General features: G+C 41.8%; 1 protein-coding gene and 1 pseudogene across 2 annotated transcripts in view; one reads left to right on the top strand and one right to left on the bottom strand.

Moving 5' to 3' along the window:
• The window catches only part of Pcyt1a (phosphate cytidylyltransferase 1, choline, alpha), a 51469-nt gene that overhangs the window by 9803 nt on the left and 14071 nt on the right, over positions 1-27595 (bottom strand). For both annotated transcript variants that reach the window (XM_004644549.2, XM_023704753.1), the window contains exons 2-3: positions 12031-12157; positions 3655-3754 (exon numbers count right to left, since the gene is read on the bottom strand). In XM_004644549.2, the coding sequence (XP_004644606.1) occupies positions 3655-3754; positions 12031-12147 (217 nt within the window). In that variant the 5' untranslated portion in view covers positions 12148-12157. The remainder of the gene's footprint in view (positions 1-3654; positions 3755-12030; positions 12158-27595) is intronic.
• Positions 15290-16225, top strand: LOC101583223 (annotated as a pseudogene).

The following is a 27595-nucleotide window of genomic DNA, read 5'->3' as shown; positions in this document are numbered from 1 at the left end:
AACATCATGTCTGCCATGCAATAATGGGGTTGGTGAGATAGCTCAGTGGTCTAAAGAGCATCCTTAAGCAAGCTTAGGCAGGTGCAGGGGACAGTGGTTCGATCCCAGGCACCACATACCATGCCAGCTCCACCCTCAGGGGATGCTGAACTGGCAAAAAAAAAAAAAAAAAAAAAAAAGTAGGCTAGGTTTTCCTTAGTTACTTTAGAAGTGAAAAAGAAGTTATTCAGTGACTATCAGACTGATCCCAGCATTTCACCTTTGTTTATGAGCCTTCAATTAAACTACTCTGGCTGCTGTGCAGTTTCATTTCTAAGCTACCTTGATTATTAATCACTAAAGCTTGCAAAGATCTGCTACTGCCCAGAGAATAAGGAGTGGTCGGCAGGAGGCAGAGAGAGAACAAGCACCAAGGAGAGCAGCTACTACTGTACTGTTTCAGGCCCAGAGTCACCTGCAATATCTGCTCTGTGTCCTTGCTGTACCTTCCAAATGTCAGGCCTTAGAGGTGTCCAAACTTTATAATAAGGAATACAGCTTTTGAAATAAATATATTAATACAATGAAAAACTGAGAACTCATGTTTTCTTTCCACACTGTGGATTGTAAGCAGAGTCACAAGCATGCTCTGTCCACAACCTCCCACTGAGCTACACCCCAGCCTTTTGACTGAGAGGCAAGGTTATAGCTCAAGCGTCCCCAGCAGCTTCCTCGCCCTGTGATCCTAACCTCTGGAAGCCCCAGTGTTCTTACCATAAGCCAGAGCAAAATAAAACAAAATCTAAGTAATACACAACCCTTTTCTAAATCCTAGAAGTAATAAACTAACATACTCCCTTTTTTCCCAAGCAAGTACAAAGGAGCTCTGATCTCACTTTACTTGATCCTGAAAGATAAAGGATAGGGTATAAATGAAGACTATTTTGTTAATTTCTTTCTTGCTACTAGGCAGAGTATAGGAAGGGAAAGTAAGATGGGGACGTTTGTCTCAGAAGCACATTGCTGGATATGGCGAGACCACAGCAGCTCCTCTGCCCACTGCATCCAGGGCATCGCTGAGCCCTTTGCATCACCAACCCGACCCGTGCCTCTCCTGCCCTCTTCCATGGTTCCCCAGCCTCCGGCATCTCAGCTGCCTTGGACTTAACCCCAAGTCTCTTGTAAACCCAGCCGGAATATTCTCCATGTGGCCAGAAGGGGGCACTGTTGAACTGCTCTGAGGAAGCAGGAGCTGCCAGTTCTTTCAACAGAGGCTGCTGAGGGCCTCTGAAGGGCAACTACTGTCTCAGCATATTATTAAGAACAAGCCTCTGGGGGGGGAAAAAAAAAAAAAAAAGGAACCAGTCTCTGTCACTCATAAAACTGTCCTGATGGGGTTATAAATTTAAATTAGGTGGTTGCCCTACCGTTAGCTAAGTAACCAGATGACTTCGTTCGGCATTCAACCTGGGCTTTAATTTATTGTCTCTCTTGATCTATATCCCAGATACCTATCACAGATACAATTTGTCCTGAACAGATTTCTAGTACCCTTCAGACTCTTTTCTTGAGTCAAACTGTTTTTTCTTCCAATCTTCCAAAAGATTCCCCAAATTGATTTCATGTCATTTTTTTTTTCCCCTGAGTAGAGAATTTTGTCCTAGATGATACAAATCCCCCTTCTTAGCACCCCAAACTTCCCTAGAGACAGCCTGGTAGGGAGCACACCCACGCCCAGGAGTTACTGGGTTAAAATTCCCTCTGGCATAGGTACACAGATGGTATGGGGGTGAATTGGCAACAGAGTGGGTAGCTGACCATCGTGATAGGACCTGAGCGAGAAGCTGAATTCTGACGTGTGTCATTAGTGTGTAGGAAGTTCTGGCCTCCCGCAGGCTCCATGATCACAGCTGAGCGTGAACCCTACACTCTGCTGGCAACCTGAAATCTGACCTGACCATCCCACCACGTCCTATCTAGAGCCTCTGTTCTTGTTTATACTTTCCCCTGCCCCCATTCACCAGCCTATTACTCAAATAAGGAGCTGAACTCAAAGGTCACACTGTGAGTCAGAAGGCTATGATCAACTCGTGCTATTGCCAAACACTTTTGCAAAAGGAAAGTATTCTCTGGAACTAGTCTTTTTTTCTACAGACCTATAAGCCATAATCCATATCCCAACATACAAGCAAAGGGGTTGGGATCCCTGGCTTGATGTCACCCAGCATCATCTTTATTCACATTTTACTACCCAACAGCCATAACATACTTAAAAAATAATTCAAAAGTAATCATAAATATATTGTATATGTATCGGAAATGTATATATTTGTGGCTATAACAGCCTCTTACTCCCTGGCATTTGTCAAGATTTTAAGTCCAGCTCTGCATTTGTGGAGTAGAGAGTATTTACCATCATATTCAAGGACTAAAAAGGGAGGGAGGGAGGGAGGAAGGGAGGGGGAGGAAGGGAGAGGGAGGGGGAGGAAGAGAGAGGGAGGGAGGAAGAGAGAGAGAGAAAATTTACAGGAAAGAACAGTTGCCTAAAGGACTTTGTATTCCTTTAAAAAAAAAAATGCTCACAAGAGTTTCTATTTTGATGACTCCTTACTCCAAATACTCTGAATATAACCAGAATATGCATTAACAATTTATGTGGTCTAAACTATGAATTAATAAGGAAATACAGGAAACATACAAATAAGAGTATGGGCACTGAAAATCATAAACCAAGTCTTTTTTTGTGTGTGGAACCAGGGATTGAACTTAGGCCCTTGCACTGAGCCATCTCCTCGGCCCCCTAACCAAATCTTTAAAAAAAAATCTGAAAAGAAAGAAAATTTAAAAATTAAAAATTAAAAAAATCTGAAAAATAAATAAATAAATCTGGAGGCAGGTGTGGTGGCCCACTCTTGTATTCCCAGCACTCCGGAGGCTGAGGCAGAAAGATCACTGTGAGTTTGAGACTAGTGTGGGCTACACAGTGAATTCAAGGCCAGCCTGAACTACACAGAGAGACCCTGTCTTAAAAAGAAAAAAAGAATCAGTAAAGATAAAATTTTAAAAAATTAAAAATTAAAAAATGATAAAATAAAGCAGTAAGTGTGACAGGGAGGCAGCTCTGGCATAAACACCTGCCTGGCAAACACAAGGTCCTGAGTTTGATCCCCAGTACTGAAAAAAAAAAAGTAATAAGTGTCTTCCATCTGAAGATATTCTTCTCCTCTGTCAATTAGCATCACAGTAAACTGACACCTGAGAACTCAGGTGGCTATAAAAAGTGTGAGAGATTGCTATATTATTAGACAAGATCATGAGGCTATGGCGTAGCTCAGAAAGCTATAGGGGTGAGGCCCTGGATTCAGTGCCAACCACCTCAAATAATACCTGCTAGATCATAACCAGCTCAACTAATGTCTTACTATTCCTGCTTCACTATAGCTCATAGCTGTGATAACAGCTCAGAGAACATGTGCATGAGGAAGAGGAAAAACTTTCTAGAATATAGATAGTTCTCCTAACAAACAAAGCATCTGGCCAAAAATGACCACCCTTTACCTGCCTTTCCAAGTAAGCCGACAGAAGTAGATAAAGAGAAGACATGTATTTGATAAATACAATGGAATGCTCGAACTATACTAAAACAACAAAATAATGAAGTAGATATTTACTTACAAGGAGTTCCCCTGCTGGCTTCTTCCAGAGTTACCCTGACATAAGGTTTACTAAAATCAACCTCGATTTCATCAGAAAAAGGAGCTGGCTCCCGTAAGCCCTGTAAAATAAAAAGGTAAAGGAAGAGAAGGTTAAATTCAGTGGTATACACTGAAATAGTAAAACATGGCAGCTTTAAAGACAAAGCAGTTGTTTAATATTTTGTGACTAAAATTCCTCCTAAAAGTATAACATGAAGAGGAAAACCCAAAGGTACAGTGCTGTACGCCAGGAATAGTGGCTCACGCCTGTACCCGGCACTTGGAGGCTAATGCAGGAAGACTGCAAGCTCAGGCCCAGCCTGAGCGACACAGTGACCGCAGCTTGCCTCAAGAATAAAACAAAGATGGCTGGAGAAATAGCTCAGTGTGGCCTTTTGTTCCTTAACAACAACCAATCATCCAGGATGGATCATCCAGAATCGTACACACACACACACACACACACACACACTTTTCCAAAATAAGTGAAAGGTACAATTTTTTCAAAATACATAAATAAATAAAAATTTAAAACATCAAATGGGTAAATCATGGCATTAAAAAAAAAAAAAAAAGCGCTTTGTATGTGGTGCACACCTGTAATCCCAGCTCTTTGGGAAGATGAAACAGAATTCCAAGTAAGCCCAGCCTAGGCAAGTTAGTGAGACCCTGTTTCAAAATAAATTATAAAAAAGGGGCTGGGAAAAAGGGGGGGCTGGGGTGGTAGCTCAGTGTGAGGACCTGGGTTCAACTTGGGGGGTGTGCGTGTATCACTAAGAGATTAATTATAATTTCTCTTTGAAATGTGTGACCATAAAGGGGCTAAGAAAAACAGAAGGGTCCCCAGACAAGAGGGAAGAAACAACTGGAAGTTTTTCCACAGTTATATTTGTGCATTTCTAAAAGCTGGGGAGAAAAAGCCAAAGTGATTGAAAATGCTACAGAAAGAAGAACTGATAATTTGAAAGCAAGAGTCTAGATAAAAGATAGGGAATAGGCTTCAGGAAAGGTGGGGGGTTTCTTGTCTGTCCAAGAAACAAGGACTCCATTCTTCTAAAAGCACCAGGAAGAAAGAGAATATAGGGCTTACGTTGGATGAAAAAGAGGGAAGATGTAGAAACTTGCATCTGATGCCCTTATCTTTCACAGCACTATTTCAGGAGGGAGAGAATTTAACCTTAGTGAGGTTGGTTGAAAGTATTAAAAATAAATCTACCAGGGCATCAGCAAATGGTGAATGTATCTACTGGACAATGCATTCAGTTCAGATCAAGCAAGAAACTTTAGCAGAGCAATAAAAACACAGAAACAGCAAAAGATTTGGAGTTAGGGCCTGATGAATGGAAGATAAGAGGAGGCAAAGGGAGGCAGACATTTCTTCAGAGAAGATTTGCAAACAGCGGGCAAGTGCATAAAAGGGTCAGGATGGGGAGATAGCTTGGTAGCATAAGTAAAATAAATTTGTAATCCCAGCTACGCAGGAAAGCCTGAGGCAAGAGGACTGCAAGTTCGAGGCCAATTTGGAGAATTTAGTGAGACCCTGTCTCAAAAATTAAAATAATAATAATAATAATAATAATAATAATAATAAACAAGGCTGGAAACAGAGTACATGCCTAGCATGTATCAACCCTAGGTTCAATTCTCAGTACCACAAAAAAAAAAACAAAAACACCTGCTAAATAAAAGCAGCCAGACATGTAGCCATGAAAGGTCACACAGTTGCACTCCCATTCATTGGAGACATTCAGAACAGGCGAATCCGTAGAGTGGAGATAAGTGCTTGCCCCATGATTGAGGCAAGAGGTGGAAAGGGCAGGAAATGGGGAGTAACAGCAGAAAAATGAGGACTTCTTTTGGAGGCAATGAAATGTTTTAAAATTAGAAAATCATGATGGCAACAAGACACTAAATAAACAATACAAACCACTGAATTGTGTATTTCACCTGGGCTATAAGATGAGTTCAAGACCAGTCTGAACTACATTGTGGGATCTTATTTAAAAAAAAAAAAAAATGCACACATAAAGAAACCCCATACAAAATAGTTAAAATGGTGGATTTTATTTCAACTTTATTTATTTGGTACTGGGACTAGAACTCAGAACCTTGCACTTGCCATGCAGGCACTTGTGCCGCTGAGCTACATCCCTAGACCCTTCATTTTAATTCTTAAAGCTGTTTTAAGCATCCTGTCTCCGTAACCATTTGTTCAATAGTCCTCTTACACTGCACATGGTCCTAGCAGGAACCAAACGTGGCCATTCCTCCTGCTGGGTTATGTTGCCTGGATTTCCCTAGGCAAAGAAAATGAAACCAAGGTTCTGTAGCTACAACAGGACAGCAAAATCCTATTTTTCTTATTCCTTTTGACCTCAAGGGAATTCTGCAGTACTGAGGTCAAGCCTTGCCCATCTGGTGAGGAGGCAGACAGAAAAGATTTAGGGTCTACCTTCCAGCTGAACAGCTATGAAATCACAGCAAGTTTCTAAAGTTATTGTATTATCTTCTAAAAACGAAAGACAAAGTCAGACATAGTGGCCTGTAATACCAGCAACTTGGGAGGCTGAGACAGGAAGATCTTAAATCCAAGCCTAGCCTGAGCAACTTAGTAAGACTCCATCTCATAATAAAAATAAAAATAAAGAAGGAGCTAGGGATGTAGGTAAGCAGAAGAATATCCAGGTTAGATCACCTGGAGTGTAAATGATAATAACAAAATTTTTGAAATAAAAAATTAAATATTAAAAAATAAAATTGACATATCAGATAATTTCCTGCCCCACAAATTCACTGTGAAGATTGCATAAATATTTGCAAAGTAGCACAATGTTTCATCTACAGCAGGCACTCAGTAAATTTAACATAGTTTCAGCACACTAATAAAATTAGCTGAATTTTATTCATCTGAGTGGTTATCTTCTAAACACTACAAAAAGTTTCAAACTCTATGCACCTAAAAATTGTAACTTGCTGGGTGTGATAGCACACACACCTGCAATCCCTGCATGTAGGAGGCTGAGGCAGGAAAACTGCTGCAAGGGTAAGGCCTGCCTGGGTTACACAGCAAGACCCTGTCTCAAAAAATAGGTGTGAAGGGCCAGCCAAATAGCTCAGCAGATTAAAGTGCCGGCCAGCAGGCTCAGGGGCCAGGGGTTCAATCCCCGTGCTGGCCCCACCCCCGGGGCAAACTGAGAAGGAAATTGAGACTGGGCTTGGCGGCAAGTGCGTGCAATCCCAGCTCTTGGGAGGCTGTAAACAGGTAGATCATTAGGAGTCTGATCTAGTAGTGAGACCCTGTAGACCCCTGCCTAAAATACAAAAAAAAAAGATGTGAAACTGACAATTTCTAACTAATAATGATAACCAACATTCCTCAAGTTATGAATGTTCTGAGTGCAGTACTACTTCTGTAACAATTTTTCCTACATTTGCACACATTAACTCCTCATTCCTAGAGTTCCAGGTAAAGGAAAGGAATTCTCGTGTTCATACTAACAGGTCAACAGAAACAACACAACTAACATGAACCTAGAACTTGATACTAACTTCTTACTATTCTTTCTGTTCCCCAAGGATTCCTAAATATTTTTAGCAACAAGTTTCTAAATGCCACTAAAGCATTTCCCTTTTACCCAGACATTCTGCACAGACAGTACTGGGTCCTCCTCAAGTCCAAATTCTTTCAGGAGAAAAGGCTACACTGTAACATGTGGTATGAGAAAGAGGGGATGAAGTGAGTAAACAATTGCAATTTTTTTTTTAAGGTTTTAATTTTATTTATTTATTTGTGTGTGTGTGTGGCCAGCTCAGCCCACCAGGGGGCGGGGCTGGCTGGCATGTGGTGCTGGGGGATTGAACCATGGTCCCTGTGCTTTGCTAAACTTGTTCAAAGTAGGTGTTTAGACCACTGAACCATCTCACCAGCCCCCGCTTTACCTCTTAAGAATAATTTCTATCATGGTTGAAATCCCCATCACCTCCAACCTGGCCATTACAACAATGGGTCCCTCTGGCTCTTGTCTGTCTTTTTAATGCAGCTGCTTTGAAGCAATCAGGACAACCCTCCTAAATCATAAATCTGACCCATCACCCATAGGATCAAGCTCAGACTCCTAGCACAGCTTACCAGGTCCTTCTCCACTGGGCCCTCACTTTCCTCATCTATGATAGACCCTTATTCTGATCTCCAGCAATATTACTTGGAGTCTGCAGATCATAACACTGTCTTATACTTCTCAACTTGTACTTTATCTCTTGGGGTAATTTTTTGACTTCTTACTTAAGATCCTTCAAAGTTCAGCTCAAGGGCCAGCCAGATAGCTAGCTAATCACCTGCTTAGGCACACAGGGGACAGGGGCCACCTGCTGTGCTGGCCCTGCCCCCATCCCCAGGGCACGCTGAGAGTGAATAAGACTGGGCATGGTGGGGCACACCTGTAATCCCAGAACTTGGGAGGCTCAAAAACAGGATAGATCGCTATGAGTCTGATCTATATAGTGAGATCCTGTAGACCCTGTACTAAATACATTAAAAAAAAAAAAAAAAAAAAAAAAAAAGTTCAGCTCAGAAATAGTCACAACGAAGCTTTTCTAAAACCACGGTCCCCAGCCAGATGCAGGCCTGTAATCCCAGCACTTAGCAGGCAGACGGGAGGGCTGCCTTTGCCACAAATTCAAGGCCAGCCTGGGCTATAGAGTGAGTTCAAAATCAGCAGACCTCAAAACAAATAAAGTGCACCCATTTCCTTGCCCAAGTCAATCTCTTGCTTCTCTAGACTGTCACTTTTCATACTGTGCATTATTCATTCCTATTCCTTTCCCCTATTTGTCTGTGAGCTTGAAAGCAAGATTAGGGCTGGGAAACAGCTCAGTGGTCTAAGCTCCTGCCTGGCAAGTACAAAGACCCGAGTTTGATTCATGGTACCACATGCCATGCTGGACTGGAAACTAGGCATGGTGGAGCATGCTGGTAATTCCAGTACTGGGGAGGCTGAGACAGGAGGATCACTATGAGTCTGAACTATGTAGTGACTCAGAATTTATTAGATTCCTGCATCTAATAAATAAATAAACAAAAATAAAATAGTCTTTTAAAAAAAGATTATTTTTTCATCTTTGCCTAGTACATGTTGCTCAAAATTAAATACTGGGACCCACTTAGCCATAATCAGAATTGTGGACAGCTTTCCACATAGTTCAGGCACTTTATGACTCATTTACACACATGATGAATATTAAGATAGGCCAAATTTTGTAACTACTTTTGTGATTTTTTTTTTTTTGGCAGTGTGGTATCAAACCTAGAGCTGTGCTCTACCATGGAACTACATCCCCAGGCCCTGGGATCCTTTTGATTGTGCCTTTATGAACATGTTATCGGTAAATTCTTTATACTTAAGAGACAAAATGGCATAAACTTATTCCTGTTTTTACTTGCTTAATTCTTCTGTCTACTTAATCCAGATCTGCCAACTCAGTTACCTGTCACTCGGTAGTTCTTTCTATTCTGTTCCACTTGCACAGGAAATATTCTTCTAACGCTACAGAGCCACAGCTGTGGGGCTCTGCCCTGGCCTCTTGCCTGTCAAAGGCAAGGCCCTGATTATCTCTGTACTCCAGCACCTCCTGCCATGCTGGCAGTGACAGGCATGCAATAAAGCCTTGGTGACTCAACCTACAGCAGCTGAGAAATGAAGAAATAAAACCCAGTGTCAGGTATCTGATGAGATATTGTTTAGCAATAAAAAGAAATGTCAGTAGTGATACAGGCTACACCACAGATGAATCTTGAAAACATGCTCAGTGAAAGCAGCCCATTTACTCTCATATAATTTGTACATAAAGTCTAGAGTAAGCAAAGCCACACACAGGAAGGTAAGTGGTTTCAGGAAGCTAGACAGGTGAGGGGATAGTGATCGCTTAGAGGTATACAGCTTCTTTTGGGGTGATAGAAGTACTCTAAAATAAGCAGGGTGTGATGGTGCAAGTTCAAGGTCATCATGGGCTACATGGAAAGTTCAAGGATGGCCTGAACTACATAGCAAGACCGTGACTCTAAATAAAATAAAATCAGTTTTGGTGATGGCTGCAGAAATCTATGAACACATTAAGATCTACAGAGTTGCTATGTTGGTAGGAAGAATATTAAACATGTCAATTATATTCTAACTTTTTTTGTTTGTTTGTTTTGTATTTTAGGGAAGGGTCTACAGGGTGTTTGGGGTCTCACTACTAGATTGGACTAGTAGCAATCTGCCTGTTTACAGCCTCCCAAGAGCTGGGATTACAGACACACACCACAATTGCCATCTCAGTGTGCCCCAGGGGTGGGGCCGGCACAGCAGGCCCGGGGATCAAGCCCCCAGCCCCTGCACCTGCTTACAGGCGCTTTAATCTGCTGAGCTATTTAGCCGGCCCTTTCTAACTTCTTTTTGTTAGAAAAGAAGTCAAATATCTTGTTTGCTTTTATTACACAGTTAAAAAGGATTCAGAGATAGAAAGTATAGGTATATAGTGGAGCTGACAGACAAGTGTATTTAGCAGATCCTCCTCCTCCCTAGAAGCAGTCTGGCCTGTTGAGTAAGGTTTTGAACATTTGCTAAACAGCCAATATATACCAGGAAGAATATGGAAGAGGCAGCAAGCCACGGACCTGATTTTACATGAATATATGTTACAAAATAACTTAACTCCTGATCTCTGGGGTGTTGTTCCTGTGTTTGGTGACTGGCTGGGGATGTCACCACCAGGGTTATATATTGTCCTTACTCCACCTGATACTGCTCATCTAGCACTTATCACCAGCTCTTTAACCTGAATTCTCTTAGACACTTTCAGAGTCAACCATGCCCTATTGACTGTAGGGCCATTTTCCGAGCTCACTTGCTGTGGCATGTAGAACAATGGCCCCTGAAAGATGTCTGTACCTTGTTTCCAGAAACTTGTGGTACACAGTCTTCTGTGACCAAAGGAGCTCTATAAACATGGTTGGATGAAGGGCTCCATGGCAGGTGGACTCCCAGGTGATCTGGGTACGCCAGTGTAATCACAAGACACTTTGCAAGGAACAATGCCAGAAAGTGTGACAAGAGCAACAGCAGCCAGAGTGGTGCAACTGCCACTGGCACCATGAGCTGGGTGCTGTGGGCAGCTTCTAGAAGCTAGACAAGACCAAGGAAGTGGACTCTTCCTTAGGACTTCCAGCCCCGTCAACATTTTCAATTTAGTTCTCTGAGACACACTTCCAACTTCTGACCTCCACAACTCCAAGAGAATGCATTTGTGCTACTGTGGTCATTTGTTACAGCAGCAATGGCAAATGAATACAGTCATCTCTGACAATACCATCGCTATTACCCCTCAAGGTAGATGCCTCCTAGGTGTGGCGTCTAGCTGCTTTTATTGCTCAAGACAAAATTGTGGTTTGGAACAACTCTCTGTGTGTTTGAGACAGGGTGTCTCACTATGTAGTTCAGGCTAGCCCTGAACTCATTATGTAGCCCAGGCTGGCCTCAGACTCACCACAATCCTTCTAAGTGCTGAGATTACAAGCAAGTTCCATCATGTCCAACTGGCTTTGGTTTTTGAGATAGGGTCTGACTATGTAGATCAGCCTGGCCATGAACTCTTTTTTTTTTTTTTTATTTTTTTTGTGTGTGTGTGTGTGTGTGTGTGGCCAGCTCAGCCCACCAGGGGGCGGGGCTGGCTGGCATGTGGTGCTGGGGGATTGAACCGCGGTCCCTTGCTTTGCTAAGCTTGTTCTAAGTAGGTGCTCCAGACCACTGAGCCATCTCGCCAGCCCCTGGCCATGAACTCTTGACAAGCATATGATGTATTGGTAAGAGGTCCTCACCTAAGATTACACCCAGTAATACTGGGGAGAAATGATATGAGGAGAAGAAACTATAAGACAAAACACTCTGAGAAGATAAGAGCAATCACTGCCTCAGGCCCCTTTCTGTAGTCTTTTAGTATACACTTGATCTACCCACAGCCTCCAAATTTTCCTAACATTCTTTTTCCAATTCCAGCATCAAAACTGGGCATGGTGGTGCGTGCCTGTAATCTCAGAGCTCAGGAGGCCACAAGTGTGAGGCTAGCCTGTGCCACAAAGCCAGCCTGAACTAAATAGCAAAACCCTGTCTCAAAAAATCCCACCAATGTCAAGCTCCTACACCTGGGCTGGAGTAATAATCCAGAAAAGAGGGTGGTATTTCCAAAAACTGTAAAATACCCTCACTAGTCACACTTAGCATTCTCCCCATTATTTAAGAAGGCTGGTAACACCTGTTACACCCGTTTCTCCCCCTCCTGCCAGGTGAAGGGTGCACAAAGAAACCCCGCCTCTCCTCACCACTGCACAGCGCTGCACTTTGGAAGGAATCCCGTCTTCTTCTGTTGCCCCATTCGGTCCTAAGGCCTCTTTCCTCCTCTTCCTTGCGTTGACTCTGGCTGAACTCTGTGCATCCATATTCTTTTAACTGGTTGGAGAAAGTGGGATTTTCAAGGCATTAATACACTCAGCAAAACATCAATTCCACAGCTCACACTTCACCAAAATGAGCCAATGGCATGTGGCAACAACAACAAAGCCTCCTCAAACACTGGCTCTCACAGCAACACGGAAATGCCTCTGTGCACCAGTGGACACCATTAACCCCCAATCTTAGAAGTTTTTCCTCCCAACGTCATAACCTACATACTGTGGATTTCATATTTTGACTGTATGCAAGAGATTAGAATAACTGGCTGAGAAAAACAGCTACCAGGCTGAAGATCCTTATCTGAAATACCTGCAACCAGAAGTGTCTGGTTTTAGTCTTTTGGATTTGGAATATTTGCACAAACTTTACCAGTTGAGCATCCTTAGGAAAACGTGAAATCCAAAATGCTGAAGCTTTCTGGACAGATTAGGGATGCTCCACCTGACAGGCTTTCCCAGCAACCCGCTCTCAGTATTGCTGGACACTTGGAGATACGGCAGGTGCAGGGCAATGCTGCGTGTATGGCCAGAAAGAGTAGAGTTCTTAACCAGATGTTATTACCAAGATCTGATTTAACAAAAGCATGGATTTCTTATCTCTAAACGCCCTCCAGATTTCAGAGACCACTTCACCACAGTTAGCTCTATGGAAACTGTTGACTGGCACAGTGTACTTGATATTAACCAAAAGGACAAGAAGCCATTGGCATGGTATATCTTGCAAATGTGTTGGCCTTCCTTTTTCAACACCCATTTCCACTTCCTCCTTCAGAATCAGTATCTCAAACTCACCCAAAGTGCTCAGCTAATAAAATCTCTACTCAAACTTCTCTTCCCCTCAAAGAAAACTCATTTCTACTATCTCACTTAGCAGAGAACTTCTATCAATTAGCTGTCACAGCAAAGTCTGGAATATTTGACGTTTCCAGTTTAGATGCTGGCTTGTGCTACCTTCCCAACCCTGGCAGAATTATTTGTACATTTTTTTCAGGCAATATGATTTGAGCACAGTTTTATTTTTTGGTATGCCACCACACTCGGCTTAATTTCTCTACAGTGAAGAAATGTTAGGCATCAGCTACAAATTGGGAATAGAGGATGTACTAGGAGCAACAGTAACCTCAGCCTACAGTTAACAGCCCAGTGAAAAATCCTCCAAGCAGAAGCAGAAGGCAAATTCTAGACAGAGACTCCTCAGGCAACCTTGCTGCCTCTAGGCCCTCTGGAAGGACACAATGGTCTATACAAATGCACCGTGCTTCACTTTCTATCTTCCAGCAACATGCAACATGGCAACAGGACAAGATATACAAGAAACCTGACCTGAACCTTGGAGACTGAAGGTGACACCTCATGAGTCATGGTTAAGTATTAGGTTGACATTAAAAAAAAAAGTCTAAAGTGAAATGTGGACACCACCCAGAAACTGCCTTTCCCTCTAAAAAGAGTATGTGAGCAGACTTGTTAATTAGCTGGATTTAATCATTCCATAATATAAACCCGTATTAAAACATACACAGTACACTCCAGAAACATATATAATTATTTGCCAATGTAAAATAAAATGAAATGCAAATGCAAACTATTGTTTTCAAGGAGCCTGTAATCAAGGCGAGGAAACTATATACAGAGCCCCACCTTAAAAATGTTCGATAGAAAAATGCTCTTTAGAATTCCAACCCTTGGGTGAAAGATTGCAGCAGAACAAGATATTTACACAGTTTCAAAATATCTCCTCATAGATTACTTATTCATTATGAGAAAAGAATTAGCTTGATAGCAGAAAAAATCGTAGTCACTTTCTCATTATTGAAACACAATACCTGAGACCTGCAACTTACAGGGAGTGAGGTTTATTTTGGCTCGCAATTTGGCTGGGTCCAGGGCAGGACAGCATGGCAGCAGGGGAGGGCAGAAGAAAACTGCTCACCTCATGACAGCCAGGAAGCAGACAGACAAAGCAGGAGCTGGAAAGGAACACAAGCCCTCCAGGCCATCTCCCCCGTGAGCAGATCCTGCCTCTCTGACAGCAAACCAGCACTAGGCCCATAATCAGTCACCCCCCAAGCCCCACCTATGATCACATGAAGCTCTGAGGAGTCAACTAGATATCAAACCTATCAGCCAAATCACCAATAGTGTCTTCTGATGTGAGGCACTGAAGATCTATTACCCCGCCTAAAATATGTAATTGCATCCACTTGCAAGGAAACAAGAGAACAAACTCCAATTAAAGGACATTTTAAAAAGTGCCCTCAGGCTCCAAAAAAAGTCAGTCATGATTAACATTGTTCCAGGTTAAAATGGCAAAGAAATGGTAATTTTATGAAATACAGGATTCTAGGGTGGGGGAGAAATTATAATGAATGATAGTTATTAAGATAGCAGCAAAATTTATTTGTATTTTTATTTTTTATAGTACCAGGGATTGAACTTAGGACCCTGTGCTTATGAGACAGGCGCTTATTCTACTGAGCTATCCCTCTGGCCCCAAGTAGCAAAATTTAAATATGGCTGTGTATCAGATAAAAACAAGCATTAATTTTAAGATTCCTAAATTTGATAGCCACACCATTATATAAAAGATTATCCTTGCTTTTAGGCAAAACATAGTTAAGTGTCTTGTGATACAAGGTCATGAGCTACATAGGTACCCTAGGTGAATGAGAGGAGGAGAAGGAGAGAGATGAAGAAAACATTACATATAAGAGAAAATAAAAGCCTAGTACAGTGGCACACATCTGTAATCCCAGCATGCAGGAAACTGAGAGGATTGCTGAGAGTTTGAGACCACCTGGGGCTACATAGTGAGTTAAAGGCCAATCTGAATTATGGAGTGGGGGCCTGTCTAGGAAGAAAGAAAAAGAAAGACAAAAAGAAAAGACAAGAAAAAAAAAAAAAAAAGCAAATATGGCAAAATGTTATCAATGTATGAATCTTGAAGGAGCAAAAGGGGTATAATCTTGCAGCTCTTCTTTTCTACAGGATTTACCTTTGTTTTTCAAAATAAAAAGTTTAGAGACCGCTGCGCCCGTCCATCCATCTGCCACCACCCACCCGGGACACAGAACATCCAGGCACGGATATAAACAAGCTGGTGCAGAAGGCCAAACTGGCCGACCAGGCTGAGTGATATGATGATGACATGGCAGCCTGCATGAAGTCTATAACGGAGCCAGGCGCTGAATTATCTAATGTGAAGAGGAACCTTCTCTCCGTTGCTAATAAAAATGTTGCCCGTAGGTCACCTTGGAGGGCAGTCTCAAGTATCGAGCAAAAGACAGAAGGTGCTGAGAAAAAGCAGCAGACAGCTCGAGAATACAGAGAGAAAATTGAGACGAGCTGAGGGATATCTGCAGCAGTGTTCTGTCTCTTTGGGAAAAGTTCTTGATCCCCAGTGCTTCACAAGCAGAGAGCAGTCTTTTATTTGAAAATGAAGGGAGACTACTACCGTTACTTGGCCGAGGTTGCTGCTGGTGATGATAAGAGAGGGATTGTGGATCAGTCACAACAAGCACACGAAGATGCTTTTGAAATCAGCAAAAAGGAAAGGCAACCAACGCACCCTATCAGATTAGGTCTGGCCCTTAACTTTTCCGTGTTCTATTACGAGATTCTGAACTCTCTAGAGAAAGCCTGTTCTCTGACAAAGACAGCTTTTGATGAAGCCATTGCTGAACTTGATACATTAAGTGAAGAGTCATACAAGGACAGCACGCTAATAATACAATTACTGAGAGACAACTTGACATTGTGGACATTGGATGCCCAAGGAGATGAAGCTGAAGCAGGAGAAGGAGGGGAAAATTAACTGGCCTTCCAACTTCTGTCTGCCTCATTCTAAAATTTACACAATAGACCATTTGTCATCCATGCTGTCCCACAAATAGTTTTTTGTTTACAGTTTATGACAGGTTTATGTTACTTCTATTTGAATTTCTATATTTCCCATGTGGGTTTATGTTTAATATTAGGGGAGTAGAGCCAGTTAATATTTAGGGAGTTACCTGTTTTCATCTTGAGATGGCCAATATGGGGAAGTGGAATTTTTATACAAGTTACAATTGTTCAGTATAGTACTTTTGGTACATTGTGGCTTCATAAGGGTCAGTGCTAAAACTGCTTCCATGTCTAAGCAAAGAAAACTGCCTACGTATTGGTTTGTCCTGGTGGGGAGTAAAAGGGATCAGTGGTACTTTAAGGACTGGAGCACCTCCAAGGCTGAGGCAAAGACAAGACACCCCGCGGGTCCTCCAGGCATGGAGTCCATGTGCGGGGAGTGAGCAGTCCCAGTGTGCACATCTATGCTTGCAGCTGCAGGGGTGTTCCTTCAGACAAAGTCGTCACCCATTTACTCTGGATAAGGGCAGAAATGGTTCACATTTCATTATTTGTAAAGTTACCTGCTGTTTGCTTTCATTATTTTTGCTACACATTTTATTTGCATTTAAATGTTTTAGGCAACCTAAGAACAAATGTAAAAGTAAAGATGCAGCAAAAATGAATTGCTTGGTATTCATTATTTCATGTATATCAAGCATAGCAGTAAACAAACAAAAACCCACGTATTTAACCTTTTTAGGGTTTTTTTTTGCTTTTGCGATTTTTTTTTTTTTATATTTGCCCAACATGCATGTGCTGTAAAAATTGTTAAAGGGGAAATAACTTGAGATGATGGCTAGCTTTGTTTAATGTCTTAAGAAATTTTCATGAACAATCTAAGCATAATTGTTAAGAACATATGTATTAAGTTCATGTAAGTGGAATAAAAGCTTTATGAATGGAAAAAATAAATAAAAAGTTTAAGTTGAATTACTCCACTATAATTTCCTGCACAGACAGATTGTCTCTTGGGTTCCTTAGAATCTGATTTAGTCTCCTTTTTAGAGACTTAGAATTGGTGTTCATGCTAATATGCACTTCAAGAAGTAAGATTATAATACTATCATTCTTTTTTCTTTCTTTTTTGTTTTTGAGACAGGGTCTCACTATGTAGTTCAGGCTGACTTGAACTCACTATGTAGCTCAGCTGGCCTCAAACTTCTATCCTCCTGCCTCCAAATGCTGGGATTACAAGTGTGTGCTACCACACCTAGCAACATTATCGAATTTTGAATATTTACTATATGCTAGGCTTTATGCTATACATTACCCTCTTAACCCTCATGATCAGAGAAGAGGTATCATTAGTCCAATTTATAAATGAGAAAATTAAGGGCTAGTGGGTTAAAAACCCATCTGAGAGGTCGGTCACACAGCTGGTAGTGAGAAAGCCAGGCTTTAAATTCAGCCTTCTTTGATTCTAAAGTCCTCACCACTACTGTTCTTTGCTTTGATTCAAGACTTTTTTTTTTTTCAAGATTTTTAAAAAGAAGCTGTCTCATCGTCTTTCCTGCTGCTTCCTTCTATCCAGAGCATTCTCTCTACAGCACGAAGTTTTTGCAGGTCTAGGCCAAGCCTAACTAAACAGTGGATGGAATAAATTTTCATGGCTCCTTAAAGGTGAAAAGACCTTAAAGCTAATCAGGAAAAGAAAAAAAAAAACAAACAAAAGCAAACCCACAGATGTGGCCATGGATGACCTGATTCAGAGACTACCAATCAGGTGGCTGTACAGGTCTTTCCTACTGGACAGTTTGGGAGGTTTCCTGATAAGCTTTCAATTTGAGCAATAAAGAATTCTTAGGGGCAGGGAGATCGCTCACTGGCACAAGCACTGTCTGGAAAGTGCAAGATCCTCAGTTCAATTCCTGGCACCAAAAATAAAAAAAAAGAATTCTTTTCACTGTATTCCTCCCACTTCTACATTACAAATAGGTTACACTTCAAAGGCATCTATATTTTTCATTCATAATAGAAGAGTTTTAAGAATGCTATAATCAAGGGTCAAAATTTTTTTCTTTCTTTCTTTCTTTGTTTCTATTTATTTATTTATTTATTTTTGTACTGGGGTTTGAACCAAGAACCACCACAACAAGCTACATCTACATCTCTGGAGCCTTTAAAAACTATATATTTTTATATTTTTATTCATTTATTTATTTATTTTTCCATAATTTTATTGAGAAACAAATAGCAATGAGACAGTTTCAAATCAAATTGGTAGGACAGTTTCAATAATTAACACATTGCATATATTCTTCCTAGTGGTTAATTGCTGTACAAGATGTGGACTTGATATCCTATTTACAAACACCATTAGAACAAATCCCTCTATTCTTTAAGAGAATATAACTATATATCTATCCTAACCACTTTGAATACAGATACAAAATGGACATTCATCTGTATCCCCTTTTTTTGTTAAGTTTCGTTATTTGAATATTATAGGTGTGTAAACTCAGCAAAATATTCTAAAAGAGTCCAGTAGCCCATAATAGTATTGGGTCTTCTGCTTGACTGGCAATGTCAGAAATTGTTGGCCTGAGTCCCCTACAGCTCCACATAACAGCATGGCTTTACTTCTTATTATATTTCGTTTTTATACTTTTCTGCTGGATGGTTAAGACCAAGGTAAAGCAGGACCTATGCAACAAGAGTTGTAGCTTTTGGATCTGATAAGGTCAGTGAAATCCCCTCAGGATTTATCCTGAGATCCTGTACCTCAGATTGTAGAACCTTTGTCAGTGTCAGCTGTGTGGATGAGTAACGGCCTTTGCTTGGCCAATGTGCTCTCTGTGAAAGCCTGAGAGACTGTCTTCTCCCCATGTGACTCTCCTTAGGCACACTCTACATCATCGATCACTTTTCTCTTTAGCCCCACAATCTCCTTGATCAGAAAATTTGGGACACTACCAAGTTACATGACGTTACAGTACAAGTTCTCATATGTCCTGAGTCTTAAGTAACCTTGGAAGGCTAGGGAAAAAATGTTGGCTTTCCTTGCGGCCCTCCTTTTTCTCTAATTTTGGTCTGCAAACTTAGGTTGTTAACCTTCCAGAAGACAAGCTTATTGTTATTACCATACAACTTAGGCTGTTAAGCTTAACCTCACTATCTGTTTGAATATCAAACATCTTAGGCATAATATGGAACACGTATTTTTCATAAGTATTGATATGTTGAACTTTAAGTCCCTACAGAATATGATAAAAAAAAATTTAAAAATTAGAATATATTTTAAAAATAGGCATAAAGAATTATATACTTCTTATGTTTACACATAAGTCAAACAATCTAACCATATACAACCTTGAAGCAGGACAGTATTTATTTATTTTGAAGCACATTGCTAAAGTGCCCAAGCTGGGTTTGACCCTGCAATTCTCATGCCTCAGTCTCCCACAGTGCTAGGATTACAGATGTGTATTACCATACCCAGCTTAATAAATATCATATTTTAAACATATTATTTCCCATAACTTCAAGTTAAAAAATCCCTCATGCTTGAGCTGGACATGGCAGTACATGTCTGTAATCCCAGCACTTGGAAGGCGGATTTGGGATGACTGCCACAAATTTGAGGCCAGCCTGGTCTACACAGTAAGTCAAAACCAGCCTGGAATATATAGTAAGACTCTGTCTCTGTCTCAAAAAACTAAACAATCCCTCATGCTACACAAAAATATACTTACACCCCACAACATATTTATAGGAATTTCTCAGAAGTGCTTATCTGCAGGGGGAGGAGGAAGGCATGCAGGTTACATTTTTACAGCTGTACTGAAGTATAACTGGTATGCAATGAAAGGTAGCTAAAGTATGCTTATGCATTTATACAATGTGAAGTCATCACAATTAAGATAATGAACATAGCTATAACCCTCAAGAATTCTTGTGTCACTCGGACATCCATTTATCCCTCCCCACTTCAACTCTACTTAGCTTTTTTGTTTAACATTGTGCTACAATACATACAAGAAAAAATTCTGCTTTATTTTTTCCAGACAGGGTTTTTGCTTTGCAGTGCAGGCTGGCCTTGAACTATGTAGTCAGGTGGCCTTGAACTTGCAGTGAATCTCTTGCCTCAGCCTCCTGAGTGCTGAGACTATAGATGTGTGCCACCACACTTGGCAAAGATATTTGAAGATCCTGTGACATAGCTTGTATTCTACTAAATTGATAAAATTATATGATTATGACTAGGAACATTAAAGAATATCACAGGTGTGTCTTGGGGTAAGGAGAAGGAGTTACACGACTATTCAAGGCTAAAGTTAAGTTCACAGAGAAAAATTCAAAGCAACATTATCATTATCATGTTATCACAATAAATAACTAATATTCCACCTGTATTTCAGTTGAATATATACATTCTTCAACATTTCTAACTTAATGGCACAGGCAGAGGGTATTTCTCAGCAATTTGTTTCACTTTGAGAAATGTGAACTCTCATCTTACCCTGTCAGCACAGTGCAGTGATTAAAAAGCTGGAGCCCTGAGTGTGATGGCTTACGCCTATATCCCAGCACTGGGGAGGCTGCGGCAAGAGGATTTCTGCCAAGTTCGAGGCTCTCCTAGGAGGTTACATATGAGTTCAAGGTGAGTCTGAGCTACATAGAGATCCTGTCTCTAACTCTCCTTCAAAAAAACTTAGGCCCAAAAATCAGATTCCTTAAATAGGAATCCCATCTCTACTACCTAGTACTTGCACAAATTCTTTTTTTTTTAATATTTTTTTAATTTTATTTATTTGTGTGTGTGTGTGTGTGTGTGTGGCCAGCTCAGCCCACCAGGGGGCAGGGCTGGCTGGCATGTGGTGCTGGGGGATTGAACCGCGGTCCCTGTGCTCTGCTAAGCTTGTTCTAAGTAGATGCTTTAGACCACTGAGCCATCTCACCAGCCCGTTGCACAAATTCTTTAATCACTCCATGCCTTAGTTATGCTATCTGGCAAATGAGATTTATCTGAGCTAATCCAATGAAAGTCTTAGATTGGTGCCTGGCACACAGTGTGTGCTCATGAATATTAGTTACCATCATAACTTAGTAGCAGTGGCTATGGTCATTTGCCCTGCCCTATAGCTTATCTCCTGTGCAGTTCCTTTATCTAAAAGAATGTTAAATTCTTCCCTATGAGTGCCCTATTGGTTTGTTTTTCATTACAATAATAAAATACTTGACACAGGCTACTTTCTAAAGCAAAAGGCTTCTTCAAGTCATACTTTGCAGGCTGAAAGTCCAAGATCTGACAGCATCATGTGTTCAACCTTGGGCAGAGGATCATAACAGCAGGTGCACATGAGATAGGAAAAAGTTCTCTCCCTCTTGAGAGTGTGGACCAGGTCCTTCTGAGATAGCTCTTAACAACTTCCCTCCAGGCTCTGTCCCTCAGAGGTCCTGTCACCTCTCCACCACCACAACGAAGATCAAAGTGCCAACATACGAAGCCTTGAGGGATACCTTCAAATCATATCCAGGTCCCAGCATTCCACTGCTGGTGTGTCTACCTCTGTCCCAGAACAACTCAACTTTAGTATGTATAAGGCCCAGCCCCACAGTGCCATGGGACCAGAGACCAACAGATTTGGGGTTGCATAATTGGGGACTTGTGACAGAAACACAGTCCTGAGAGCAGCAAAGCAAGTTCAGCAAGAAAAAAGAGTGTGCTTACGGGTTAGGGCAAAAGTGATCTCATCTTGGTTCACTTATAATAATGTCAGAAGGTTGGACTTGGTAGCACACACCTAATTCTAGCACTCAGGAGGCTGAGGCAATAGGATTGCTGTGAGTACAAAGCCAGCATGGGCTACAAAGTGAGTTCAAGGCCAGCCTGAACTACATAATGAAACCCTGTCTCTCAAAAAGACAAAAGAAAAAGACTAGAACCTCTACACACATATACACATGAACATGAACACACACACACACACACACACACATCTTTTGCCAAGTGATACCCTGCACTCTCTCAGGACTCTGCTATCATGATAGTACTTGACTGCTCAAACTATGAACTAAATAAAATAAGTCTCTTAATAAAGTTACCCAAATTTAACTATTTCATTATAAAAACACAAAATACACTGATACAGAAAATTAGAACCAAGGAATAGGGTTGTGTCTGAACCTATAGTTGAAAATGTGGCAGCTTTAGAACTGTCCTACGCACAGGCTGCAGAGTTTAGAGGGAAAAGCTAGAAAGACAAGGCAGTCAGTGGCCCATCATGGCAGATGTGGTGGGGACTCAGAGGAGATGAGGATTCTAGAAGTTGGACCAACACTCAAACTTGACAACACTGTGGCAGAAGACCTGGCTATGTTATGTGTGTGTGCCCTCAGACATCACAGAAGACTGAAATGATGGACTAGTTTATTTGGTGGAAGAGATTTTAAAACAACAAAGCAGTCAGGCTGCAGCATGGGCATTACTGGCCCTTGTTACTTAGGCATTTGTGGAGCTGTGAGAGGAAAAGGAAGTGGAGTGAGAAGACGGAAGTGTGCAGGCTGGCCAAGAAGGGAGCAAAGAACGAGGAGGCAAGGGTGCAGAGAAGCTGCTTGCTAAAGAGACTGACCCCAGCTCGCAAACAGAAAAGGCCTGAAGGGCACCTCAGCAATGTGACGCTGCTACTTCAGGATGGGCCTGGAGACTTCAGCACATTTGGGTTCAGCAGGGGCCTTGGGATTCACTTCCCTGCCTGCACATGGCGCAGTGCTTTGTGGTAGCAGCTGTGGTTCCAGTGGGTGCAGCACAGTTTATATCTTCATGTCTGGAGGCTGAGTTTGCAGAGTATAGGGATGCAAGGACTCTGGGGTTGTGGCAGCTTGAACCTGGGTTGAAGGGAAGCTGGAAGAAAACTGGCCATAGGGTGAGGGCAAGTGCCAAGACCTTGATGGGACAGTGTTTGGCACTGCCAGGGGAGCTGAGCTGCAGTGGGGACTCCAGAAAGCACACCCACCTGCAGGAAATCCAGGGCAGTAGGCAGAACCTGCCTCAAAGAGTAGCTGCAAGGCCTGTAAATAGCAAGGGTGGAGCTGCCCAGGCCACATCTGCTGGATGTATGCAGGATGCATGTCTAGAACTTTAAGATTCAGTGTCTACCCTGCTGGGTTTCAGGTTTGCTGTGGGCCTGTCACTTCCCTTTTTTTTTTTTTTTTTTTTTGGTGGAACCAGGGCTTGAACTTGGGCCTTCTGCACTTCCCTTTAGCTCCCACTTGGAATAGAAATACTTATGCCCTCCCTGACCCACCATTGTGTCTTGGAAGCATGAGTTGCTTTAAGTGTCCAGGGCTCAGAACTGGAAAGGGTTGCCATGGGGCTCAGGGGAGACTTTGCCTTTGAGATGATGTTGGAACTGTTTAGACCCTGGAGCTGTGGGATTGGCGTGAGAGCACTGCGCATTAGGAAGAGGTCTGAGTATAGCTTGATGTGTCTGCAGCCTTCTGCAGGCTCACGGTCATCCCTGAGCAACCACTGCCAGTTTTTCTGCATAGTTTCCCAGCAAACCACAAATACATAAAACCATCAGAGTCATATGTGGGAGTTTATGATTGGACCCTGGCCCCAGGGATGTCCTTGACTTTCTGATGAACATTTGTTTTGAGACAAGGTCTCACTATGCAGTTCGGGCTTGTCTTGAACTCACTATGTAGCTCAAGATGGCCTTGAACTTACAGCAATCCTCCTGCCTCAGCCTCCCAAGTGCTGGGTTTTCAGGCTTGCACCAACACACCCAGTTTGTTTCCACCTTCTTGGTATCTCAGATGGGGACTGAATTTCAACAGATGAACCACTGAGGTACATACTCAAACCATGTCCAACCATATCAGTTAATATTATAAAAAGATATACTTATGGTGAAATGTTGTAAAACATACTACTTTTACTCCATCCCTACTTCTATCCAACTTAAGAATCATTCTTTTAGCTGGGTCTATAATCTCAGCATTCTAAGAGACTGAAGTAGAAGGACTTTGAGTTTCAGCCCAGCCTAAGCACTTTTGTAGCTTAGTGAAACCCTAAAATAAAAAGTAGGCTGGAGATGTAGCTCAATACATAGCTGGGACACTCCCTGGTGATCTAGTGGTTACGATTCGGTGCTCTCAATACATAGCTGGGTTCAATTTCTAGTGCCAAAAATGATTGATAGATACCCAGACAGACAGATGAATCACTTTTTTTTAATATATCATTCTATGCCAAAAGTCCTTTTAAATTATTATATTAAAGTTTTCTGCTTTGTGGAGTGACACATACCTGTAATCCCAGCACTCTGGGAGGGTGAGGCAGAAGCATTTAAGTTTGAGTACAGCCTTGGCAAGTGTTATGGCTTGTGTTTAGATGTCTAAATACAAACCTCACGTAGCCATACGCAACTTCTTCAGAGGTAGATGGATCTAGAGTGTGTGGTGGTGGGATTGATTCATACTGCAATGCTAGGATTGAGGGGGCTCCAATTAAGGATGTGAGTACTACCCACCCTAAATAGCCTGGATAAGACATAAGGGATAGAAAGAGCTGCAGTCGTCCCTTGTTGCTTTGTTACCTTCTGCCCACCATGAACTACTTGTCCTCTGCCACACCACTCTGCCTTAGAGCTAGCCAATCTATGGACCTAAACCTCTACAAACCGTGAGCTAGATAAGCCTTCTTTACTTTGAGTGTCAGATTAGCAACAAGAAAAGTAACTAAGACTATGACTTAACAACTTAGTGAAATCTGTCTCCCAAAAGAAAAAATAAAAGGGTGGGATGCAGCTGAGTGCAAAGGCCCTGGGTTCAATCCCCAGTCAAAACATTATTAAAGCTTTCAACCTTGACATGGGTGTATTATTTTTGTCACTATTTTACAGATTGGGAAACTGAGGCACAGAAGATAAGGTCACTCAGCTAGCAAACGGTCAACATAGGAGTCAAATTTAGTCAATGCATGTCAGTAAATACTAATATATCATTATAATACCATAATAAAATACTACTCAAGAAGGTACCTGATTATACTCTAAATACGAGCATGTATGTCACATTGGTTAAGGCAGAGACTGATTCTGTGAATGTCCAGGCACAGAAAAGGGATTGCTGATTGACACAGAGCCCCAGATTTTATTTATTTATTTATTTATTTGTGCGTGTGTGTGTGTGTGTGTGTGTGTGTGTGTGTGTGTGTGTGTGTCCAGCTCAGCCCACCAGGGGGCGGGGCTGGCTGGCATGTGGTGCTGGGGGATTGAACCGCGGTTCCTGCGCTTTGCTAAGCTTGTTCTAAGTAGGTGCTTTAGACCACTGAGCCATCTCTCCAGCCCCCCAGATTTTAACTAAACCTAAGAGAACTCTTTTCAGGAATGAGACTCATCTGAGAAAGGCTGAGTTACACTGAAGTTTTCACGAGACGTACTGCTCCACTACAGGAAAAGCTCAAGTGAGTAACAGTGCTTTCTGACCAGAAAGCGACCAGCTCATAATATAGGAGTATCTGTGACAGCACAGAGAGAGGTCAGTTTACAGCTACACCCACTGTGAGACTGGGAGTTGGGTTCCACCACCCTCTCCCTGTCCCATAAACCTGCAGCTGCGCTGATTGCTTTATAAGCAAACTTTGCTTGGGAAATGTTTCCTACATTGATCTGCTCAAAGAACCTACTGAGAAGAGTCAGTCCAGACTGGATCTGAGCAATCGTGGGGCACAGAAAAACCAGGAGTACAAAGGGGCAAACACCTCAAAGTCAATGGAGAATTCCTGAAACTGGCTCTGATCCATGTACCTAGTATTCTCTTTTTCAAAATTCTTGTTGTAGATAATATATTATTATGATACATGAATGGGGAAGAGAATAGTTATGTGTTTTAAAGCTGAAAGGCAGTCAACTATCATCAGCATTTCAAAAGTCCATCAAAGATATTATTTCAGATGTTTTATCTGAAAGTATTATCAATAGTCTCAGACTATACCTTGAGATTTGGCTGAAAAAGCTTTGCTTGTAGCATCTTAGAACTAGTAACTAAAAGACTATATTTAAACATTTTCAGGCATAGAAAGCTCACTGTATCATAAGAGGCCCACTCTGATAAGTGGGCTAACATTATATCTAAAAACTGTCAAAAGTTCTTAGGGTTCAAGAAGTAGCTAAGTGGCTTAGCACACACAAGTTCTGGGCCTGATCCACACCACTGCAAAAACCATACTGAAAGTTATTCATTTCCAACTCTTTATTTCAGACAGGTCTCGCTATGTAGCCCTGGCAGGACTTGTAATTATCCTGTCTCATGCTCCTTCAGTGCTAGGAGTAAATAACTGCTGGGAATAAGGGCACACACCACCACACATGGCTACATAGTCTTCTTAAACTGGGTCCAATTTGTTCTAACACAGAAGCATAGTACAGTGAGACTTTCTCCTCTTCTGGATATTACACATCAAAAATAAATGCCCAGAGCTGGGGAGAAGGCTCAGTAGAATAAGCACTTCCCTGGCAAGCACAAGGGCCTGAGTTCAATCCCCAGTTCCACAAAATACATGCATGCATGCATGCATGCATACATACATACATACATACATACCCAGCTGAAGTATTTATTCTCGGCCTCCCACCCGAGAAATTCAAGATTACACCACTGAAATGTCTCCAAACAATGAGAAATGATGGGCTTTATATGAATACCTTTAAGAGCAAAAACTTTCAATTTGGATGCAATATTTTTAAAATGTACCACACACTGCTTTCACTAGCAGTTAACTTTTCTTTACAGCTCTGAAACGCTGTACTTCCCAGTTACTCGCTGCTGAGCTTTCAAGGCATGTTAGGCTTTCGGTCATTTCTGATTCTTCTCTAGCTTTCAACCACATTTCCAATGCTGTCAATCAATCTGCCTGCCCATAGCACTTTCCCTATTTAATTTCCAATATGTAAACTATTTCTTATAATCTTGGAAACCAGAACAAATCCCTGGGAATTGTGTGAACTCCCACATATTGGGAGATTCTCTACAGCAGGATTGTGGCAGTGCTTCTCAGCTCCTTCACTGAGTGTGAAATGTTTTTTGAATGAATAAATGACATACACATTAAGTGTAAATAATTATTTTGTAATAAGTCTCGTAAATATACTAGAGAAATAATTGGTTAAAAATAAGTACTAGAGGGGCTGGCGAGATGGCTCAGTGGTCTAAAGCACCTACTTGAAACAAGCTTGGGAAAGCACAGGGACCGTGGCTCGATCCCCCAGCACCACATGCCAGCCAGCCCCGCCCCCTGGTGGGCTGAGCTGGCCACACACACACACACAATAAATAAATATTTAAAAAAAAAAAAAAAAGTACTAGAGGGGCTGGCCAGATAGCTCAGCTGACTAAAGCACCTGCTCAGGCAGAACACAGGGGCCAGGGTTCAAGCCCCCTGCCCTGCCCTGCCCTGCCTGCCCTGCCTCCAGGGCATGCTGACGGCAATTGTGACTGGTTGTGGTGGCATCTGTAATCCCAGTGCTTAGAAGGCTAAAAACAGGAGAATCACTATGAATCTGACCTATGTAGTGAGACCCTGTAGATCCTGGACTAAATTAAAAAA

Source organism: Octodon degus, unplaced genomic scaffold (assembly GCF_000260255.1).
Source record: "Octodon degus isolate 3935 unplaced genomic scaffold, OctDeg1.0 scaffold00203, whole genome shotgun sequence".
Lineage (NCBI taxonomy): Eukaryota > Metazoa > Chordata > Mammalia > Rodentia > Octodontidae > Octodon > Octodon degus.
This window is presented reverse-complemented; position numbering and strand designations above follow the sequence as displayed.